The sequence below is a fragment of the Macrobrachium nipponense genome, chromosome 39 (assembly GCF_015104395.2).
Source record: "Macrobrachium nipponense isolate FS-2020 chromosome 39, ASM1510439v2, whole genome shotgun sequence".
In the NCBI taxonomy this organism is placed as follows: domain Eukaryota; kingdom Metazoa; phylum Arthropoda; class Malacostraca; order Decapoda; family Palaemonidae; genus Macrobrachium; species Macrobrachium nipponense.
In genome coordinates, this window is record NC_061099.1 from 3,982,849 (window position 1) to 4,004,598 (window position 21,750).

The 21,750-nt window shown below is 35.8% G+C and overlaps 2 protein-coding genes across 3 annotated transcripts in view; one reads left to right on the forward strand and one right to left on the reverse strand.

Moving 5' to 3' along the window:
* LOC135210049 (uncharacterized) overlaps positions 1-21,750 on the reverse strand; it is a 73,385-nt gene that overhangs the window by 23,957 nt on the left and 27,678 nt on the right. The window contains exon 1 of one of the 2 annotated variants that reach the window (XM_064242841.1): positions 7,539-7,558. The exons of the other annotated variant lie outside the window; for it this stretch is intronic. The gene's annotated coding sequence lies outside the window, so the exon portion shown is untranslated. Of the gene's footprint in view, positions 1-7,538; positions 7,559-21,750 lie in introns of those variants that run through there. 2 annotated transcript variants of the gene reach the window in all.
* On the forward strand, positions 228-10,420 carry LOC135210052 (uncharacterized). The gene is made up of 4 exons (XM_064242843.1): positions 228-258; positions 2,220-2,321; positions 2,872-3,195; positions 7,513-10,420. Exons 2-4 carry the CDS (start codon positions 2,231-2,233, stop codon positions 7,680-7,682), a joined length of 585 nt encoding a protein of 194 aa, XP_064098913.1. The 5' UTR covers positions 228-258; positions 2,220-2,230; the 3' UTR covers positions 7,683-10,420.

Here is a 21,750-nt window from a genome sequence, read left to right on the forward strand (position 1 = left end):
ATTTAATCACTTGATTAAATCAGTTTTATTTAATTATTGTTAACCCTCATATATATATATAAGCATCGGCTTACGAAATACATAAAACACTAAGCAAATATTAAATCCCTGATCTGAAATATCTCCGATTTAAAGATATCTCTAGAAACATCCTGCCGAAAGAAAAAGAAAGAAAAAAAGGGGGTTACCATGGCAACTAACTATAAACAAACCATCAGCTGATCGAAGACACTTCTGGAGAACAACATCGTGGCAACGGTAAGCTCTATATTAATATTTAATAGAATACGCCTTTTCTCACTTAGAGCGTGAATCTTGTGAAGGACGGTAATGATGGGGGGTTTTCTGCTCCAATCTGCGATATTGGATCGGACGATTTTGCGATGATACCAGCGTAAAACGAAGGGTAACTTTGATCAAGGGCCTCATTGGGCAACTTCCTCCATCGGTGGGCTAGGCTCACGCGGCTGATTTTCTCCAAATTTCCCAGGTTCTGCCTCAGCTTTACCAGTATTATGATTACTCTAAAATATTATCTTCATCATCAATTTTCTTTGCCATTATCACCGTCCAAAGTGTCCTACAAATGAAGAGAGGGTAACTTTCGCAATAAAAGTTTCTTCGTTTTCCTGACAACCCAATAGCTATACCGAAACTTCTTTCAATATCTAGCTAAGTTTAGATTTGTTCCTGTGTGGCATTTATGCTAGAGCTGTCCTGATTCTTATCATGAGGCTTCTAATTAGGTGCAGAGATTAGCTACTGGCATTTGCCATGTGGTTGCTGGTTGGTTCCAATATTGTATATTTTGCCACAGTGGACTTTGTATTTATTTCGACTGGCTTCAGTCTTGAAAGAAAATTAATAGTCTAAGAATAAAAAAGAAGAATATATAAATACGAAATACACTTAAATACTGAAAACAAAACATACAAAAATAAAATAGGTTCATAAACAAATACTGATAAACCTCACGCAATAAAAAAAAAATAACAGCATTTACACGAAGCATAAGCTAGACAACTACAAAAGCAACACCTGGCAACAAAAAGAGGAATTAAATGAGTCTATTATAATTTCCGAGGAAAAATAATGAATCAATAAATACGGGAACACGATGAACAGTTGTACCTTTGAACACGAAACCAAAATGACATAATTTCAAGTAATAAATAGGAAACTAAAATGAGATACAAGTATATCAGTACATCTCATCATTTCACACAAAATATGTCGATTAGTATTCATGAAGGAGTATCATTTATATATAAAAAATTCTAAATGGAGAAAAAATGTCAAACAATTTTTGTCAACATATCACGCAAAATAAATTCAGTGACATAGAGTAATAAGCCATGCTTGCTTTGTCTTCTAAAAACAGGGTCAACAAGGGCGTGTACCTTCATGTTCATAAATATATGACAAGGGGTTGTGACGGTAGATGCCAAATGCAAGATACTTATAGATATTTATTGTACATAAAAAAACGTTAAATAAGTTATTCTTTATAGCACAATGCATATTACGAGCGAGATTAAATTTAGTCACAATCATGAGTTTCGTAATCATCAAGGATGACAAAAACAACCTTTAATACTATCATTTTATTCATCCTTTGCAGCATCATTGTATCTTAGTTAACGACAATCATTATGTTGCCACTTACCAAGTATTGCACCATTGTAGTCATTATTATCAATTATACAATTCACTATTGTTTCATAGGTCTCTCTCTCTCTCTCTCTCTGACATGCACACATACACACACACAAGATCTTCCTTAAATCCATTACAATGAACATCAATATTAATGGAACGATAATGACAGAACAATTTTTCAGAAATTGAATTTTTCAAAAATTAAAACATTAAATGATTCTGTCCCTCAAAAGACTATAAGTTGTTACAATTTTCATGGCCCAATCTTAGCTTTATTGAAAACTATAGTCTAATCCAGGTATTACATGTCCAATATTTTTGTTAATATAAACTCCCTCACACCTGATGAAGAAGCGAGGTAATATATATATATATATATATATAGTATATATATATATATATATATATATTCTCGTTTGATTTTCGCATTAAAATTCACTAAAATAATTAGATAAATAAATAAACAAATCTTTTGTCAATCAATCTTGCAAAACCAACATTATCAAACGTATTACTAGAATCCGACTTCATTCAACTTTTTTTTTTCTCTGGCATTTTAGAGTGGGCGGCGATGGGCGGGCCCAACGGAGGGGCGGGCGAGATGGAACGTCCAGGAAGGCCTCCGGGGATGGGCGGCCACGACGCCCGATACCTGAAGCAAAGTCAGGAAGTGGTTAATGTTACTTTTATTTTTTAACAATATTTATTTTGTTTTTAACAATGTTAATTTTGTTTTAACAATATTAATTTCATGTTTTTAACATTGTTAATATTTCTAACCTATTTAGCTTCTATTTGAAAGGCACAATCTATTATCGAATTAAAGCTCTTTGTCTGATGCATGGTACTTAATGTTAATTTCATATTTTTAACCTCTTTTATTTGTTTTAAAAGACGCATTCTATCCTTGAATTAAAGCTCTTTATCTGATACGTGTTAATCAATGTCAATCTTATATTTTTACAATAGTTTTCCATGTTGTAAAGGAGGCGTTTTATCATAGGTCTAACTCCCATCCTCCCTCTCTGACACACTAAACTGGTCGAGTCGGTCTAGAAAATGAGACATTACTATAACCTTCATCCTTTAATCAATGGTCTTTGTCCGATACGTGTTAATAAATGTTAATTTGATGCTCTAGCCCGTTTCACTTGCTTTTAAAAGAGGCATTCTATCATAGGCCTAACTCCCATTCTCCCTCCGACATCCTAGACTGGGCGCTGTCGATGGGCGGGCCCAACGGAAGGTTCGGAAGGGCAAAACGCCCTGGAAAGGCTCCGGGAATGGGCGGACAATCCGCCCGTAACCTGGAGCAGAGTCAGGACGAAGAGGAAGCAGTCCCTAGGATGGTGGAGGAATACCAAATGGCAAGGAACCTGGAGGAGAGTCAGGTCGTGGAAGAAGTGGCTGCCAGAGACAGGAGGAAGGTGACGGAGCGCGTCTGGCAGCACCTGGCCAGCGTGCCGTGCATGGATCACGAACACACCGAGCCCGTTATCGTACCGCAGACGGTTGCGACGTGGGAGCCGAACACAGGTAATGCTAGAACTAAGTATAATTAACCAATTACTTCTAATTCAAATAATTTAAGCACAAATAAAAGTCATATATAAGCACAACAGACAACTCTAACAAACATATACAAGACGCAGCACCATAAATAAAGCAAAAGAGCACAGTATTTTTTTAAAATATAAATGTATGATTGTACACTGACTTCTTTAATAGTGCTTTTTGTTGTACTAATGTGGATTTAAACGATTAACTGCAGAGAGAGAGAGAGAGAGAGAGACTTCATCGAATGCTACATGTTGTATGTACAACAGCTGTAATTGCATCCATCATTCTCATCTTGTAAAATGTATGCCCTAATTAAATCCCAAAGAGAGAGAGAGAGAGAGAGAGAGAAATAGTCTACAGTCCTCGCTTCATTGATAGCAATAGCTTCTATCACCCAAATATGTAAACCACTAGCACCAATAGGCCTATAACATTGCCGAGCGAATTCAAGGCTTAGATTAACCTTAAATCAATTGCCACAACTTGAATTCCTAATCACGAACTTCCTACGTGAGGAACGTGTGAGGAAAGGAGAGTTACTACACGTGTGGCATTAATGAACTTTGAAGGTTACGAAGAGAATGAGAGGGAGAGTGAGAAGTAGCAGTGGCGTCACATATACCAGGGTCACAGTACTTCAATAGAAGGGGCTTCAATTACATTACAGTTAGTAAACAAACAATACAGATAAATTGTACTGTTTGAACTGTGGAGGTTGGTGCACTGTGGATGATATTTTCAATTCACTTGGTGTATGTATTATTGTCAAAGCTATAGGCCTAGCAGCTCACACATATACATACAATGAAAATTGTATTACTATTCCCATCATTTCTGGTTAGAGGACGAACCATTTATTTTTTTTTTTATTAATTTTCTCCTTATATTTATCAATAAACAAACGAATACACAAGCCACATTTACATAAAAACACAATGTGGAAACTCACAACCACTAAAAATATACAATAAGTGAAGACGCAAAATATAGCTTACAAGTGGCCATTTGCAAACAAAGACGCCAGCAAATGCTTACAAACATGTTAAATAGTCTTGCTACAGAGAGAGAGGGAGAGAGAAAGAGAGAGAGAGGAGAGAGAGAGAGAAAGTGTTACATATTGGCAATATATAACTAATACTGCCAAGTTACATATTGGCAATATATAACCGATACTGCCAATATCTTCGCAAAGAAGAAAATATGGAACTTAAATGAAACAAACTGTAGTTTATCATACCAAACCATAGTCCTATCCAGCCACTTAGTTTGCACACCTTAAACAAAGCCGCAGAGTCAAGACAAACCTTTTAAAAAGAATTAATAAAAACAATTTTCATTTTAGCCTAACACCACTGTCTTCTTTCTCTGCCAAATTGATCACGGAGAAGTCCTTCTCATTATGGACCCTTGTTTAGGATCCTGGTGGAGACCAGCAACCTCCTCGCTCCGGCACCTTCCCCTATCAGTGTCATCCGGGTGTAAAGGGGAGGGGGGAGTTCTAGAGATGGAGGAACAAAAATAGCGGGAGGGGGAAGAGGGGAACAAGGGAAGGAACCAGTAGTGGGTATTTCCGGGATGGGTGGGTGGAAGCGCGCCCACTGAAGGTGGGGGTAGAATATACACCCCCATTCATCAGGTGTTCTGAGTATTGACTCGGCTAATTTTGTGGATTATCTTTAAAAAATTTCTAATAATCTTTATTTTTCGCCTACTACCATCTTTATTGACAAATTATCTCTCCCCTAACCATTCATATTCTGCTGCTCTTCGTTGTTGCAGTGCTTCCAAACTTAGTGGCAATGACTTGACAATTTTAACTTCAAAGTTCAAATTCCACTCGATCCAATGTTCTTAGAGATCTATTATCTTTCCACTTTCGCTCTAACACGTCATATTGGTTCCACAAAGCCTAAGCAACAGCCTACACCAAGGACAAGTATAGTATATATCTCTTGATAGCCGAATGGATAAGTACCTGTTTGCTCTGTCCCACCCAGCAGGCTTAGGTTCGAAAGCTTGGCCCAGAGTAAGTGCATTTGTTAATATAATTATAATATGCGTTGGATGTCAAACATTCCTAATGTATAGTTAATTTGATGGTGTGGAGGGTATTTATGTCTTGTTTATAAAGTCACTTGTGTGTAAGTAAACCATACATACATATATAAATACACACACACACACACACACACACACATATATATATATATATACACACACACAAAATGTCTATGCATAGTTTTGTCACTTATACTCGTGGGTTTCAAATATAAAGCTGTGTGTGTGTGTGTGTGTGTTGGCCTTACTGACGCAGGCAAAATATATAAAAAAAAACTACATTACTTTGTCCGGCAACATACATCCACTATGTTGTTTATAAGCGCCTACCCCTATCATTTGTCTTATCGACGTTGTCAAATATGGGAAACGTCACATAATGCATTCATGCAAAGCATGCAGGTGTGGAGTGTCTCTGCCTTTGTAAAAGTATTAAAAATAAGTGCCAACAATGCAAGGAAGGGCGTTTGTTTGTTGTACGTTCCACTGGTATATGTGTTGCTACTTAGAAAAGTAAGAGATAAGTAAGTAACTTGCGTACGTTACACTAGGTCTGTTTTCATGCAAAGTTTACCTTTGTGATACAAAAGACATAAAGTGAAATAGTTATTTTGCAGTGATGAAATAAATTTTTACCTTAAGCTCGTGTTTAAAGATTATCTGCCTGTGAAGATAAAAAATAGAAAACACGAAATGAGTTATTTTACCAAGGTAACAAATCTTTGCTTCTACAACTCATCGGCATAGTATGAGACTAGGCCTACTCTCTAGCAAAATTAAAGCTGATATTGCAAAGATTTTAGCGACTATGAAATTAATTGCAATAAGATAATCAGTACAAGATATTCATGTGTATGACTACAAGAAAATCATATAGAACAGAAAAATGATATACACAAGGGAGGAAAATAATCTTTTAAATAGATTTAAAGCCTGTAAAGAAGAGCATATGCAGTTTTTGACCAGCTTACTGTTTTAAAAAGTGCAAAACAGAACTGTAGGAGAGAGAGGCATTGTCTTGATTTGGTAAGCAGTCTGGTAATTGTAAAGAGAATGGTAATGCCTTTGCAACACGTGACATTCTCAGGAACTACCAAATAATTCCAGATCTTCCAGACATGTGCACTCGCATACTGCATAAGCTACAAGAACGTAACTGTTTTATTAACAATAGAATGAATAATCATATCAGCAAGAAGTTATTTTACAGTTCACAATAGCTTACACATCATACAATAGCCCTTTTTTCCCGTAACAAACCCCACGAGACTTCATCATAATACTACGCGAATACATCCTGCTATTGTTGAATTGACGACACCCCACGCCATTGTTACGTAACTCAGATACCTCTGGAAGTGGCGGGTCCGCGGGAAATCCGTTACTAAGCAGAGGTAGTTCCGCTGTTGCCTAGATCGACCTTCTTGGTGTTTTCACAAATGTTCCCTGTATTTTCAAAAGGCTACAGCTGTTTTTAGTATATTTCAAAAGGCTACTTTAAAATTACGATCATAGTGATATAGCAATTAGCAATGACACTAGTTCGTCAAAGAGAGAATGCTTTAGTCTCATACAATAGGTTGTTATTTTTATAGCTTAAGTCACAATTCAACGCCTTGTCTTCCCTTTACATTTTGGTTAATAATCACAATTTCCTCTGTGCACAACTATGTTTTTACAGCACTGACAATATAACATTATTCTTTGAAATAATTTCCTTCAATATCTTTAGTTCATCAAAGAGAGAACACTTCAGATTCATACCAAACATTATCATTTATATAGAAGACTATGTTACATTTCCCGTCTTTCCTTCCTTTACATTTTGGCAAATAATCTTAATTTCCTCTTTGCAAACCAAGTTTTCCCAGACTAGCAAAATACCATTATATTCTTTGTATCTCTCTCTACAATAGCAGAGGTAAGCTAAGCTCTTAGACCAATAGTTGCCATAGGCCTATCCCGCTCAATCACGTGGACCTATCGCCTTCGGAGACATGACAAACCAGGAGAGCTATTGTTGGGAGAATCTGTGGCCTATGCAATGACACATCTACTGCTTTATAATGTTCTCTTAATGTGAACGGTCATATTCACATAAGCAGACATATATTTATATAGAAATATCCGAAAGATAGTACTATAGGCAATGTCTACGAATAAACGAACATGGCGTCTATAAGGCAATGGCTTCACAGTATAACAATTTTCTCACGGGGTACTTTTGCCCTACAGAATACGTCCCAGCCAAGGAAGCCTACCTCACCACCGGCGGCGACTACGGCAGGTTCCCGAGGGGCGCCGAGTTCCTGGGCAGGCCCTGCGTCAGTCACTCCCTGAACACTCGCTTCACTCACCATCTGGCTGCGTCAGGCATGTATAGGAATCATTCACTAAACACGTAACAAAGGACCGTTCAGAAGTCCTAAGGAAGTCTTAATGGATTGCTTTTTATTGAAGGGAAATTAACTGTTTTGTGTTTTCTTCATGTGAATATTCTTAATTTTAAACGTGAATACTTTTATGAATGATTTTTCAATGTAGGTAACCCCATTCACCCACTGGATACTGATAAATATTCCTTTTAGGAGTAGCTTGATATTCGGGTCATGTGTACCTTACGCACAGGTCAGGTACACATACATTTAATCTACCACTACTTAAAACAGGTACAGGTACGTTTGCGGTACATCTTCATTAGGCAGAATTGGTAAAACTCTTATGTTTTTTGCTACGCATTATTAGACTTTCACTATTTCAATTATTGAAAGAAATTAAAACATATTTCAGAAAAAACACCTCCGTCCATATATTTTCTGGTCAACAAAGATAACCACTAGGCCTAAAGCTGTGAAAAACAAACACACTTCTATTTTACGTCACAAAACACAAACAATTGTTCAAAAACCACTAAAGTGACAATCTTTGAACACACGAACCTTTTCTCCTCACAACAGAATGGATTCTTCCAAAATCTCCGGTGCCTGAGTGAGGTTTCGTAAGCAAACGGCACATCAGGAGGAGGCAAAGTGCGAAATTCTCTTGTAACTCCAGAGAGCATTGTTATAAATAGCCACAATCTGGCTATTTATAACAAAGTAAAGACCACTTACAATACGGATATAGATAATGGCTAAAGAATTCAATGCTCGCAGTTTCCTTTTTTGAAGAGTTTCATTTCTGCATGTACCATAGGTCTAGAGATAAAACCTCGGTGTCATGAGCTTAAACTATAGAGCATAATGAGAGGACAGAAGTGCGGAAAATCATGAATGAACATATACGACATTTTCCAGGCAATCACGCCAACTGTTATATAAAGTCAAATATGAACGAAGATCTATAACACATAAACTCACACAGACCTCATCATCACTTAGGACCTAGACCCATAACGCTGCTTCCATGTGCGCCTTAGACAGTAATCTGGAATTGTCTTCTAGGTCACCAAAAATTAATTACTGCTTTACAAATTTCTTTGAAGTGTGCGCTTCACTGCTTTAACTGATAAAACTGCCGATACTACAGCATTCGAAGAGCTTTGTGCGATTTTACATATGGATTCAGTCTAAAAATATTTCTAGCTTTTGTTTAGCTTTCTAACCAACTCGGTTCATAATGCTTATTATTATTCTCTTCTAGGCAATGACTTCCAGAGAAGATTTATTATATAAACTTTGCGATGACGGCTTCCAGATATTGCATGATAATAAATGACATAAACATTCAGATACTCCAAGCGTAAGTGGATACACATTCACTGGCCTGCCAAGTGCTCATCCTCAAGTTAAGCTGATTTTGCATCAAGTGACACTTGATGAAGAGACCATAATAACATACCTCGAATTCTGAGGGGATCGAATTCGGCATGAGAATGGGATCTTTCGTAGATAGTGACCCCCGAACTTTCTGGTGGTCATTATCTTTATAATATTTATAGTCTTTTGTTTATGTTTTTACGGTCATCCCCAACGGCCTTGTACTAAACACGCCGAGAAGGTGGATACATACCGGGTTACAACCCGTGGAGGTCACTATACAGCAACGATCCTGATAATGTTAAGAAAGAAATGCTGTTTACTTCACTGCAGAATAACAATTACCTAGAGGTCTTTTGAGACCTAATAGCTTAATAACTATATTTAGTGAGTATTAGATTTTCCTAATTTCTTTGTACTTTGGTGAACATAATGTTACAAGAGGTGCACTAGTAATTTCAAAGCACCAACTTACAGAAAGCGTTTCAAAACGATGGTGATGCATAATCTTTGAAAGATACTATTAAGGTAGCAATTCTGAAATGTGTCTGAAGACACAATATGAGCATCTTTACCTACCTCACTGGGTTACAGAACATGCAAGTGATATTTCCATTTTTACCACATAAGACGAAATATGCTGACAATCAACTGAATTATTCCTGCGTGAGCAAATATATTGTTCAGGTGAGAAAAGCAGTCAACTGTAACAATATACTTGGGATGAGCAATCTATTAAGGTATACTCAACAGGGCCTCAAGAGAAAATACAATTTCTCACGGCTAGAATCAATCTTAAAACTGTCTTCTGCCAGTATCTTATAGTTCTGATCGATCACCATAATGGAAAACTGTTCCACTCCATCGTATTAATATAATCAGTTCGTACTCAGTCTAAAGTCTGTTTCTAGACCTCCCAGTATCATACTGTTTTGAAATAGGACATACACAGTCTACAGTTTGATTCCAGACTTTCCAATACCAGTCTTTTGAAATAGTACCAACAGGCAGGCTGTCATACTCCAGCGGACTATAACCAATTCATACTCGGCCTATAGTCCAATTTCAGGCTTCAGAACACTGGTCTCATCTTCCATGACAGTAATCTTAATTATATATATTCACCAGTTATGCATTACATTATCTATACGTTTCTAGCGCTTCCCATAGACTTATCATTTGTATAGAGCAAAGCCGCTATTCTTCCACCACCTAATATGTGAATACCTCGTGCACATGCGCACATTTACATAGTTCTGGCGCACAAAACGTTTTTATATATTGTCAAAGTTTATTTTGACTGTTTTGTATAGTTTGTAGTTTAAAATAATTCTAGATTTTGTTAGTTTGTATAGTCTTTAGCGTGTCAATAAACAAAGTGCAACCGGGGGAAATCTTTCATTTACGCCTTCATAGAAAACGGACTTTGACCTACCTGAAACACAGTTATAGGAGAGTTTTTCTGAAGCATTGTGTAAAACCATTTACTGAATATACATCTGCTGCTCTTTTTATTTCAGTAATCGTACTTAGCAAACATCAACGGCATAATTCACCTTACTAATACAATTTTATATTTTGGATTAAAAGAATACTGGAAAAAGGATCTAATGGCAGACATAGCCATCTAAATACGTAGTAGGCCTAGTCTTAATCTGATTCAGGCCTCTTCTCTCTCTCTCTCTTCTCTCTCTCTCTCTCTCTCTATCTTCTCTCTCTCTCTCGTCTCTCTCTCTCTCTCTCTCTCTCTCTCTCTCTCTCTCTCTCTCTCTCTCTCCTGGTTAATCATTTTATCTAACACAAACCGTATAGTTGTCCTTATAAATATTAATATCGTGGTACTTAGGCCTAATCCAGTCGCACTCATTTAGCAGTTTGAATCAAGCTTGTTTTATTAATGACGTGAAATCATTTGTTAGAGAGAGAGAGAGAGAGGTTCAGAATTTCAAACGGTGGTCCTAAACCTCTTGGCCACCAATTATAAGACCTCGCATTTATCAAACACTGACACAGCTTTTCCAAATGACACCAAGTTGGCTATAACTCTATTGTTTTATGCCACGCACGAAAAAGTACGTATATTATAACGAGTATTCATTTTCCGCTTTCATATCTCGAATAACTTTTAATTTAAATATAACAAACAAGAAACGAATTCGTGTATTTCTTCTTAACTGGAATATTTTCATCCCAATTTTTAAAATAACAATATTATTATTATTCGGAAGATGACCCCTATTCATATGGAACAAGCCCACCAGAGGGGCCAATGACTCGAAATTCAAGCTGCCGAAGAATATATTATTATGGTGTTCATTTGAAAGAAGTAACAGAAGGTAATAAGAAATTCAGGAAGAAGAGACCACTTATCTCTTTAAAAATCATAAATCAACAAATTGATAAATAAACAGAAAAATGTAAGTAAATGATTAAAATACAAGAATCGTATTAGAGTAGGCTAAGGGTTTAATTCTAAAGACAATTTTTTGTTCTTTTGATCTTCACAGATGAAATATTCTACTGGTGAACAAAAGGTTCACCAAATAATTCCAAAATTGTTCAGGCCGATGGTACAACGGATAATAATAATAATAACGTCGTCATCTAATCATAAGTTACCTACGCAATTACTGGGTGAGGAAAAACCCAAGAATTCCTTCTCCACCTCACTGGAGGTATGCCAATGAACCGAACGGGCTTTCCTTGAAATATTACATGTATATATATATATATATATATATATATATATATATACATATATATATATATAATAATAATAATAATAATAATAATAATAATAACTGGACAAATTTGACAACACTATTTATCGTAAATTTCTCTGAAATCATACTTTCTCGAGACAAGTGTTATATTGGTGCAAAACTACAAAATAAAAATAAACCTAAGAACATTAGCCTTGTAAGTGCCGTTTACAAAAATATGCACCGTTTACATAATGTAATCCTTCAGAACTTACTGCAAACTGACTCACAAACGTGAAGAAGAAATAACTGAGGGATAAAACAAAATTAAAAGAATATAACAGGTGAGAAACGCATAAATGCAAGAGAAAAGAGACGATGATGTGGAATTAATAGTATATAAACAAGCAAAAAATGCGCAATCGAGTTTTCCACGTATAATGCTGTATAAAACCATCAGCTTTGAGCCTTTGACCGGTGGCTCTTCAGTCGCTCACCAGGCCCGATAGAGTGAGGGTGTGTCCCATGCATCCGGAAAGCACTGCCAAATGCACGTTCCAAAGCTAAATTTAACATTGAATAAAATAAAAACTACGCAGGCTAGAGGGTTGCAATTTGGTATGTTTGATGATTGGAGGGTGGGTGATCTACATACCAATTTGAAGCCCTCTAGCCTCAGTATATCTATATATATATATATATATATATATATATATATATATATATATATATATATATATATATATAATATCTGTGGGCGGAGAGACTAAAGCGCAGAAGGATAGACAGACGACGCCAGCACAATAGTTTTCTTTTACAGAAAACTAAAAACCAAAATAGTTCTATAGATGGGGGTTAGAGAAAGAGCAAAAAGAGATGTGTTGATAAATACAAAAGTCAGGAGAGAGACCTTACCGACATACCCCAAGGAATACACGAAAATGATAAGTATAAGAACTGAAGAGAAGCATAAGAGGTAATTAGCCACTGATGAATGAGAGGCAGAGATAAAATAACGAAGAAGGAAATGGAGACACCTGAAATAGATGAGAAAACCACAATAATGAGGAATGAAATACTGACAGAGGAAAAAAAAAAAAAAATAGATAACTGAACGAAGAAAAAATTCGGTAATAAAAACTTATCTACGCAAGAAAACTCTTAAAACAAATCAAATCAAGAAAAAACAATTAAAAACAAAACACTGAAACACACGGAAAATAAGTTACAATTCGCCACGCTGCTAATAAGCAACTCCCATGTGAGGATAGCTCTCTCTCTCTCTCTCTCTCTCTCTCTCTCTCTCTCTCTCTCTCTCTCCTTCCTTTGGAAAAACCCACAGCCATAAGGCTTGGATAGCATGTGGGAGGTGAGGAGATGAGGGGAGGGTGGGGGTGGGGGGGGGGGATAAATAGCTGTTGGGCAGGGGGGATGTTGGATAGAATGTTGAAAAGATAAATAAAAAAAAATAATGGTTTAGCTGTTTGGTGCGTAAAATTCCATTATCTGTTTTATAATAATAATAATAATAATAATAATAATAATAATAATAATAATAATAATAATAAAGGCTTTAAATACTTATAAACATCACAATATTCTACTCTCTTACGTAAGACTAAACATTCCCATCTAAGCAAAAAAACTACAACACATTCACAGAAAACTACACATTCCTGAACTCTACACCTTTACAAGCTTACCAAACATATATGTCTCCCACAGTTAACAAGGTTACACATCAACTTCACCGTATATAATTATCATCATATTTTACGAAGGTAAATAATAACTTCGTTATATCATGACAATGCGTTTGAAAAGATCGGTTGCGTTACAAAAACCCGATACAACATACGCCTAAGCACCCCACCCTTTGGAACGCCAGTCTCAACTGGTTTTGGCTCACCAAAAACGATTCTCTGCGTCCTCTGGCAAAAATAACGACCATACCCTGGGCACGTGCAATACTAGAGGGTAAACAAAGGTATGTTCATTCAATAGCGGAGTCTTGTTACCAAAAGGACAATCGCAGATACAAATATAAAGGTATGTTTGGAAAAGAGAGGCACTGAAGACCTTGAACCTTTTCTTACGCCCTAGAATATCTAAATAGAGCAAATCTATCTAATTTTGCTGAAATGAATTGTACAGTAAGTTTAATCAATTGTCACAAGACAGACAACTGAGAAATAACTACAGAAAAAGACATTTAAAAAACTAAAACCCCTTTTTGGGAGATTAAGCATCAGTTCACAGTACATGATCAGAATGGAGTTGGCTAGAAGTATATCTGAACATTATTTGGTTGAACAAAAGTCAAGATTGATGGCAATTGCAAGCTACAGAGGAAGTGATTTTGATAAGGCTGAAGCAAAGAGAGCATATAAGGAGAAAAGAAATCTTCATTTGTTGAAAGGAGTGTTACAGAGAATGTGTAGTTTTTGTATGAGAGTAAATTATATGTCTTATCATTTTCTATTTTCCAAACGGTGACCTTTGGAGAAAAAACTAACAAATACTTAATTGCTAGAGGTAAAAAAAATTGTTTGATTTACAGATTAAAACCAGTGCACATTCTTCCAAGAAAGACACTGGACGTTAAATAAAAACTAACCAGTTATACAAAACCAACTGTTTTAAACTTCCTATTATATTTGCTGCAATGCGCTCAAGAATCTTCCAATATCAATCTGTTTGAGGTTAAAAAACCAGTAAGGTTAACTAAAACGTTAAAATTAAACAAATTAAATTAAGTTGAATTAAAAGACTTGTCTTTCAATTGGCCAATAAATTAGTAAACAGGATGAAAGTATTTTTACCTGAATTCTAGGTAGGACATTACAACTACTTTCGGAATCTACCCAGTGGTCACCTTTCTAACTTAATCATTTTTAGTTTTCTATAAAAGAAGACTATTGAGGTGGCTATTTTTCTCTCCGTCAGCACTTTTTCTGTCCGCCCTCACATCTTGAAAACTACTGAGGCTAAAAGGCTGCAAATTGGTATGTTGATCATCTCCCCTCCATTCATCAAACATACCAAATTGCAACCTTCCAACCTTCGATGTTTATTTCAGATTAAATTTAGCGATGATCATGCATCTGGCAAACAACACAGGTCACCATCTGGCCGTGGCTGAAAGTTTCATGGCCCCCGGCTGAGAGTTTCATTGGCCGTGGTTGAGTTTCATACAGCATTATACGCTGTACAGAAAACTCAATCGCACCGAATAAAACTTCGGAGCAATTTTTACTTGATAATTGTATGATCACAAATAAAAATGGTAAATGGAGTGTTTGAGCCTTGCTGTAACAAACACAAAATAGATTTCCTCTCAAATGAGCTCGTCATTAAGCAGAGTTTTGAAAATTTCATGGCTGCAATAATAAGGTCTTGCTTTTGCAACTGAGAGTGGTTATTAAAAAAGGCTGTAAAATAATAGTTCTGAATTGGTTGTTAGGTTTAATTGGCGAAGTGTTACAAATTCAATTATCTCTTCACAGGATGAACAGTTACGAACTGTGATTTTACAGTTACAATTGATCACGTGACTGTTTCTAAGTGGGCTATGTGTTAATTAAAGACAAATGCCACAAAGGGACAGTGAAACCACGGAGTGGTTGCTAGGCCTTTCGACGCTCGGTCCTTTATTGCTTAGCAAAGGACGAGAGTCGAAAGGCCTCCTAGCAGTTACTCCATTGTTTCACTAATGGAATATAACTTTGTGTGTATGTGTGTGTGCGCGCGCGCGCGTGAAACAACGGGCTATCTGGCCGTAGATTTCTGCTCGTTTTAATTTATTTGATGCACTAAATTTAGCGGCTATGTTTCTGTTCAATTATCTTGTGTGTCCACTTATAACTGAAAGTATATGAACATGTTTAATTCGTCGTGGATTTTGCCTTTATATACATATATGTATATATATATATATATATATATATATATATATATATATATATATATATATATATATATATATATTCAACACTAGTGCTACAAAGGCTCTCCATTTGCAAACTGCCGTAGAAACCGAACGAGAGAACTTCGCTTTTAATTAACTTTAAACTCAACAAGGGCTGAGCGAATTACCACAACAGAAATCACCAACACCCAAATTAAGATAAAGCTGGATACTGCAACACCTATAAGAGTTTGTCTGTTTGTTTGTTTGTTTGTATGGTGCTTTTACGTTGCATGGAACCAGTGGTTATTCAGCAACGGGACCAACGGCTTTACGTGACTTCCGAACCACTTCGAGAGTGAACTTCTATCACCAGAAATACACATCTCTCACCCCTCAGTGGAACGCCCGAGAATCGAACTTGAGGCCAACGAGGTGGCACGCCAACACCATGCCGACCACGCCAATGAGTGACTGACTACCGAGAGGTTATTATAAGACTTTGACAGAACTGTACAAAATTTCCCACTCTTAAATAATAACTACATCACTTTCTAGAATTCCAGTCAGCTCCAACCTGTTTATGTCATCTGTTGAAAGAGTACGTGTCCCTCTTCCCCACGGGGAATACTCTGGTATTCCTATTCTTCTTCTTCTTCTAAGATTCTCTTATTTTCTTTGGGTTCTTGGTTCATAATGCGTCCGTTACCTACTAACAAATAAGTTGGATGCTTGACATTCAATTGTTCTTATATGTGTGTGTATATATATATATATATATATATATATATATATATATATATATATACATATATATATATACATAAATATATATATATATATATATATATATATATATATATATATATATATATATATATATATATATATATATATATATATATATATATATATATATATATATATATATATATATATATATATATATATATATATATATATATACATAAATATTACGTTTATTATATATATATATATATATATATATATATATATATATATATATGTATATATTCATTCCTATGCTTCGCAGACGTAAGCAATTATTAGTATTATCTATTTTTGTCATTTCTATTTCAGTCACGCTATTCGACTGAGTGGTATTTTATAGTGTGGGGTTCCGGGTTGCATCCTGCTTCCTTAGGAGTCCATCACTTTTCTCACAAGGTGCGCTGTTTCTAATACCACGCTCCTCTGCATGAATCGTTGAGCTACTCGGGCATCTAGTTTTTCCATGTTCCTTTTCAGAGACCTTATAGTGCCCCTATGATTATGGGTATAATTTCTACCGGCATATCCCATATCCCTCTTATTTCTATTTTCAGATCTTGATACTTACAAAATTTTTCTCTTTCTTTCTCATTCACTCTGGTGTCCCATGGTAGTGCGACATCAATGAGTGATACTTTCTTCTTGAGTTTTTGTTATTATTATTATTATTATTATTATTATTATTATTATTATTATTATTATTGGAGGAACTAATCCAAAATTATGTAAGGTTACAAATATTTTTAAAAATAGATCTACTATTACATTTATTTGTACGTATACTTTAACTGGATTAGTTTCTTTGTTTCAAGACCCATGGTGCGATTATCAGTATTATCATTATTATTATTATTATTATTGTTGTTGTTGTTGTTCATAAGATGACTCCTATTCAAAGGAACAAGGCCACGACAGGGGCCACTGACTTAAAAATTCAAACTTCCAAAGATAATGGCATTCATTTGAAAGAAGCAACGGACGGTAATAGGAGATACAGAAAGAAAAGATAAAGTATTAGAAAATGAAAACAAAATCAACAAAATCCTAAATAAGTACAAAAAAAATGTAAGCAAACGATATCATAAAGGTGAATTACTTAAGGGAGGTAATGTATTGAAATTTTGACCTCCCACGGGGAATACTGTGGTATTCCTCTCCGTCTTCTCCTAGGACTTTCCTATAATATCCTACATGCATCACACACAAAAAAAGTCCTTAGCAAGACCGCAGTAAGCAAATGACTCATCCACCAGCATTTCAGTATGAATACAAAGAAGCAAGCTTCAGTTTCAGTGTAATATTGCAGCTCGACTGAATTCACGTTTTAGATTTTGCTATTAAGGAGAAGGAAGGAATACTACAGAATTTAGACCGAGCGCTGGGACCTACGAGGTCTTTCAGGCCTAAGGAGGATATTGAAGGTAAAAAGGTTTGAAAGGTGCAACAGGAGGAAACTCTTGCAGTTGCAGGATGAAAATGTTGTTGGGAGAGGGTTAAGGAAAGTCAGATGGAAAAAAAAAAGAGATAAGAACAGAGGTACAGTAAAAGGAATGAAAGAGGTTGCAGCTAGGGGACGAAGGGACGCTGTAAAAAAACCTCAAGTAGTGTCTACAGTGCACCAATTGAGGTGCACTGACGGCATTACAACCCAACGGGATTTATTATCAAGAGGAGATTTCCACTGTTTATTATCATTACTTAAGTGACATCTTGTTGCAGTAACATGATCAATACGTCGCTTACAGGAACATTTCATAAAAACGAATATATATCAAAAGCGCGCTACAAATATTATTACAGTACAAGGCACATTACTTCCTAAAATATCAAAAGCCAGGGTTAAGGTGATAGGCAACCTATTTGCTAATTCAACAAAATCATATAACACAAACATATAAAAAATTTGATATATCTGTGAAACATATAGGTATACACATCCACACAGACACAGGCAAACACACACACACACACACGCGCGCGCACACACACACACACACACACACACACATATATATATATATATATATATATATGATAGATATATGTATAAAATATAAATATATATTGTATGTATGTATATATATATAATATATATATATATATATATATATATATATATATATACATATAACCTAAACATACATACAGTCATCCATGTATCCTTACAAACTGATAAGCAAAACAACAGCCGCCCCATTTAGAGCAACCACCTTACCTGTTCACAGATAACGGACACATTCTGAAGTAAGAACACACAAAGAAAGAAGAAGAAGAAGAAGAAGAAGAAAAGAGAGAGAGAGAGAGAGAGAATGTGTGAACCAATAAAAAAAAGATAAAATAAGACCGAGTCGGGGAAATACCCCCCATTGCATAATGAGTGAGAGAGGACATCTGGTGGAAGCTGAGGAGCTGAGGAGGTATTTACAAAAGACAACTCACCAGAAAGGAATTTTTTAATTTAATCCAAGAAGAAGTAGGGAGGGGGGAAGGGGAGGGGGAAGGGTGAGAGTGGGGGACGTAGTTTGAGTGGGTGGGATGAGACTGAAAATATCTTTTCGCTTACTCGGGGAGTAAGCCTACAAGCTATTTGTTGTGGGGGGGGGGGTTAGAAAAGGTGTATGGAAGAGCCTAAAATGTCTGAAAAAGGTGTTTCGCGTTGACTTAAAGATACAGGAATTTTAAGACAGGATATTTATGATTTATTTATTAGAATGAAAAAGTAAGAAATAAATAATGAGCATGTTAAACAGTACAAATAAATTATTTCTAATAAAATATAGCGCATTTACACTCATTTTCGTTGGTGAAACAAGGCTCAATTTGACAGTAGATTTTAGCGCATCTTAATTTAAGTTAGGAATATAATGTTTATAGTTTAAGCATTAGGAGAAAATCTTACACACATCTCGAGTAATTTGGAAGTCGGATCACGCCTTGTTAGGTAGATAACTTAAGAGTAGGGAATTTGCAATCTGTCTCAAGTAGAAATTCACCTATCAATAAATGCTTCAGAAATAAAGTTGACTTGCATCAACGACTGAGAAAATACACTAAATTAACAAAAATGCTGGTATTATTATTATTATTATTATTATTATTATTATTATTATTATTATTATTATTATTATTTAGAAGATGAACCCTACTCATATGGAACAAGCCACTGAATCAAAGTGTACTTCATTAATAAATAAGAAAGTATTATTATTGTTATTATTATCATTATTACTATTAATATTATAATTATTATTATTCAGAAAATGAACCCTATTCACATACAAGTCCATTCCACCGGCAAATGACTTGGAATTCAAGCTTTCACAGAATATGTTGGTGTTCATTTGAATGAAGTAACAGAAGGTAATAATAGGAAATCCAGACAAAAGAGATCAGTCATTAGAAAAGGAAAAAAAAAATGGCATTATGGAATTTAAAAAAATCTTTGAACGGGGCACGGATTGGTCAGAGGCAGTCAAATTTCACGTTACGAAAAAGTTAAAGGAATGGTAATTATAACTTCACGTCAATGGGAGTTAAACAGAAATCAGAATTATTGGTTGGGTATAGAAGGACTAATTGAATAAAAAAAGCTCATCAAAAGCAATACTGAGGAATGTTAATTAAAATTCCTCTCAGCAATGAGCAGGGCAAAAAAAAAAAAAAAAAAAAAAAAAAAATGCGTAAATGGCCGTGCACGCATGTGTCAAAATGGCGGACAGATTTGAGTTCATAAAAAGAAAGTTGAACTATGGCTCATAAATTAACCAAACCGCATCAACAATTAAGAACTTGGATGATGACCTCATTCCGAGTTGATGTTGAATCAAAGTTCACTGGAAATGGTAGACAGATACGACTTAGCGAAGTGAAAGTTGAAATATGCTTTAAAAAGACGACTTTTACATGAAGGTTTAAATTATGCCCCAGAAATTACCCAGATGTTGACCACATTCTGAGTTGATGTTGAACCAAAGTTCATTGAAAATGGTAGACAGATACGACTTAGCGAAATGAAAGTTGAAATATGCTTTACAAAGTACGACGTTTACGAGAAAGTATAAATTATGCCCCAGAATTTAACCAAAACGAATCAACAATTAAAAACTGAGATGTTGTTGACCACATTCTGAGTTGATGTTGAGCCGAAGTTCATTTAAAATGGTAGACAGATATGACTTAATGAAAAAGTTGAAATATGCTTTAGATTTAGAAGGTACGACTGTTTACACGAAAGTTTAAATTATGCCCCAGAAATTGACCAAACCGAATCAACAATTATGAGCCTAGACGATGGCCACATTCCGAGTTGATGTTGAACCGAAGTTCATTTAAAATGGTAGAAAGAAACGACTTCTTGACAAGAAAGTTGACATATGTCTACGAAAATCAACCAAACCGAGTCAACAAAGAAGAGGCCAGCCAGATGAAGCCCACATTCTTCGTGGCTTTTGAACCAAAGATCTTTTTCGAAGGAAACGATCCGATGGGAAAAGAAAAATTCTCCCTGAGAGATTATCTCAACAATTTCCTGCTGGCTATTTCCTCTCTCTCTCTCTCTCCCGCCCCTTCTACGGGTGGCATAAGGCGCCCTCCTCCTCGCCACTTCTTTGTCTGGGAGGAGGAAAATCTGAGACTTGTCTGTTGGGCTTTCCCGGTTCTTCCTGCGCACTGACCTCCCGACAGACAACTTCTTTTGTGGTGAGGGGACGATGACACTGAAATGAGTGTGTGTGTGTGTGTGTGTGTTTAACGCGGTAGGTCGTCTTAGCATTTCCAGAAATCCAGCTCCAGAGAGAATCTTAGGCTTGTTGTTTGTCCATCACGTGAGTTGGTAATAATTCATACCGTTTACGGTCCTACAGAACATATATGCGGCTTAGTGGTCTCTTGTGTAGTCGTCTTAACATCTCCAGAAGTCCTGTTCAAGAAATAACCAGTCTTCTTCTTCTTCTTCTTCTTCTATTTTTATTAATTTATTTATTTATTTTTTGCATCTCCAGGACGGGCCAAAGATTTAGTACCTTCACATAGACTTCAAACGCTTGCATGTGAGGCTGTAAGTAAACCAGGAACTTCTACAAACTTGAAACGCTCATATGTGAGGCTGTAAACAATTATTGGATGCATAACCTAGGCAATTATAACAAAAACATTTTTCGTCTAATAATATATGAAAAATCCAGTGACATTCACACTTGAGAACTCATTTTCAAAAGAATACTTACAGATCTATTGGGCCAACTATCCTTTATGGAAGTGAAGATTACATGGTTGAATGCAAAGGAACGAAAAGGGCTGGTAACGTTTAACTGAC

Bases quoted from the DNA above. Each gene is read 5' to 3' on its own strand.
- LOC135210052 (XM_064242843.1), top strand. From the start codon at position 2,231: ATGGGCGGGCCCAACGGAGGGGCGGGCGAGATGGAACGTCCAGGAAGG. The intron at 2,322-2,871 runs GTCAGGAAGTGG...CCGACATCCTAG, and splicing joins CGCCCGATACCTGAAGCAAA to ACTGGGCGCTGTCGATGGGC. The intron at 3,196-7,512 runs GTAATGCTAGAA...TTTGCCCTACAG, and splicing joins GACGTGGGAGCCGAACACAG to AATACGTCCCAGCCAAGGAA.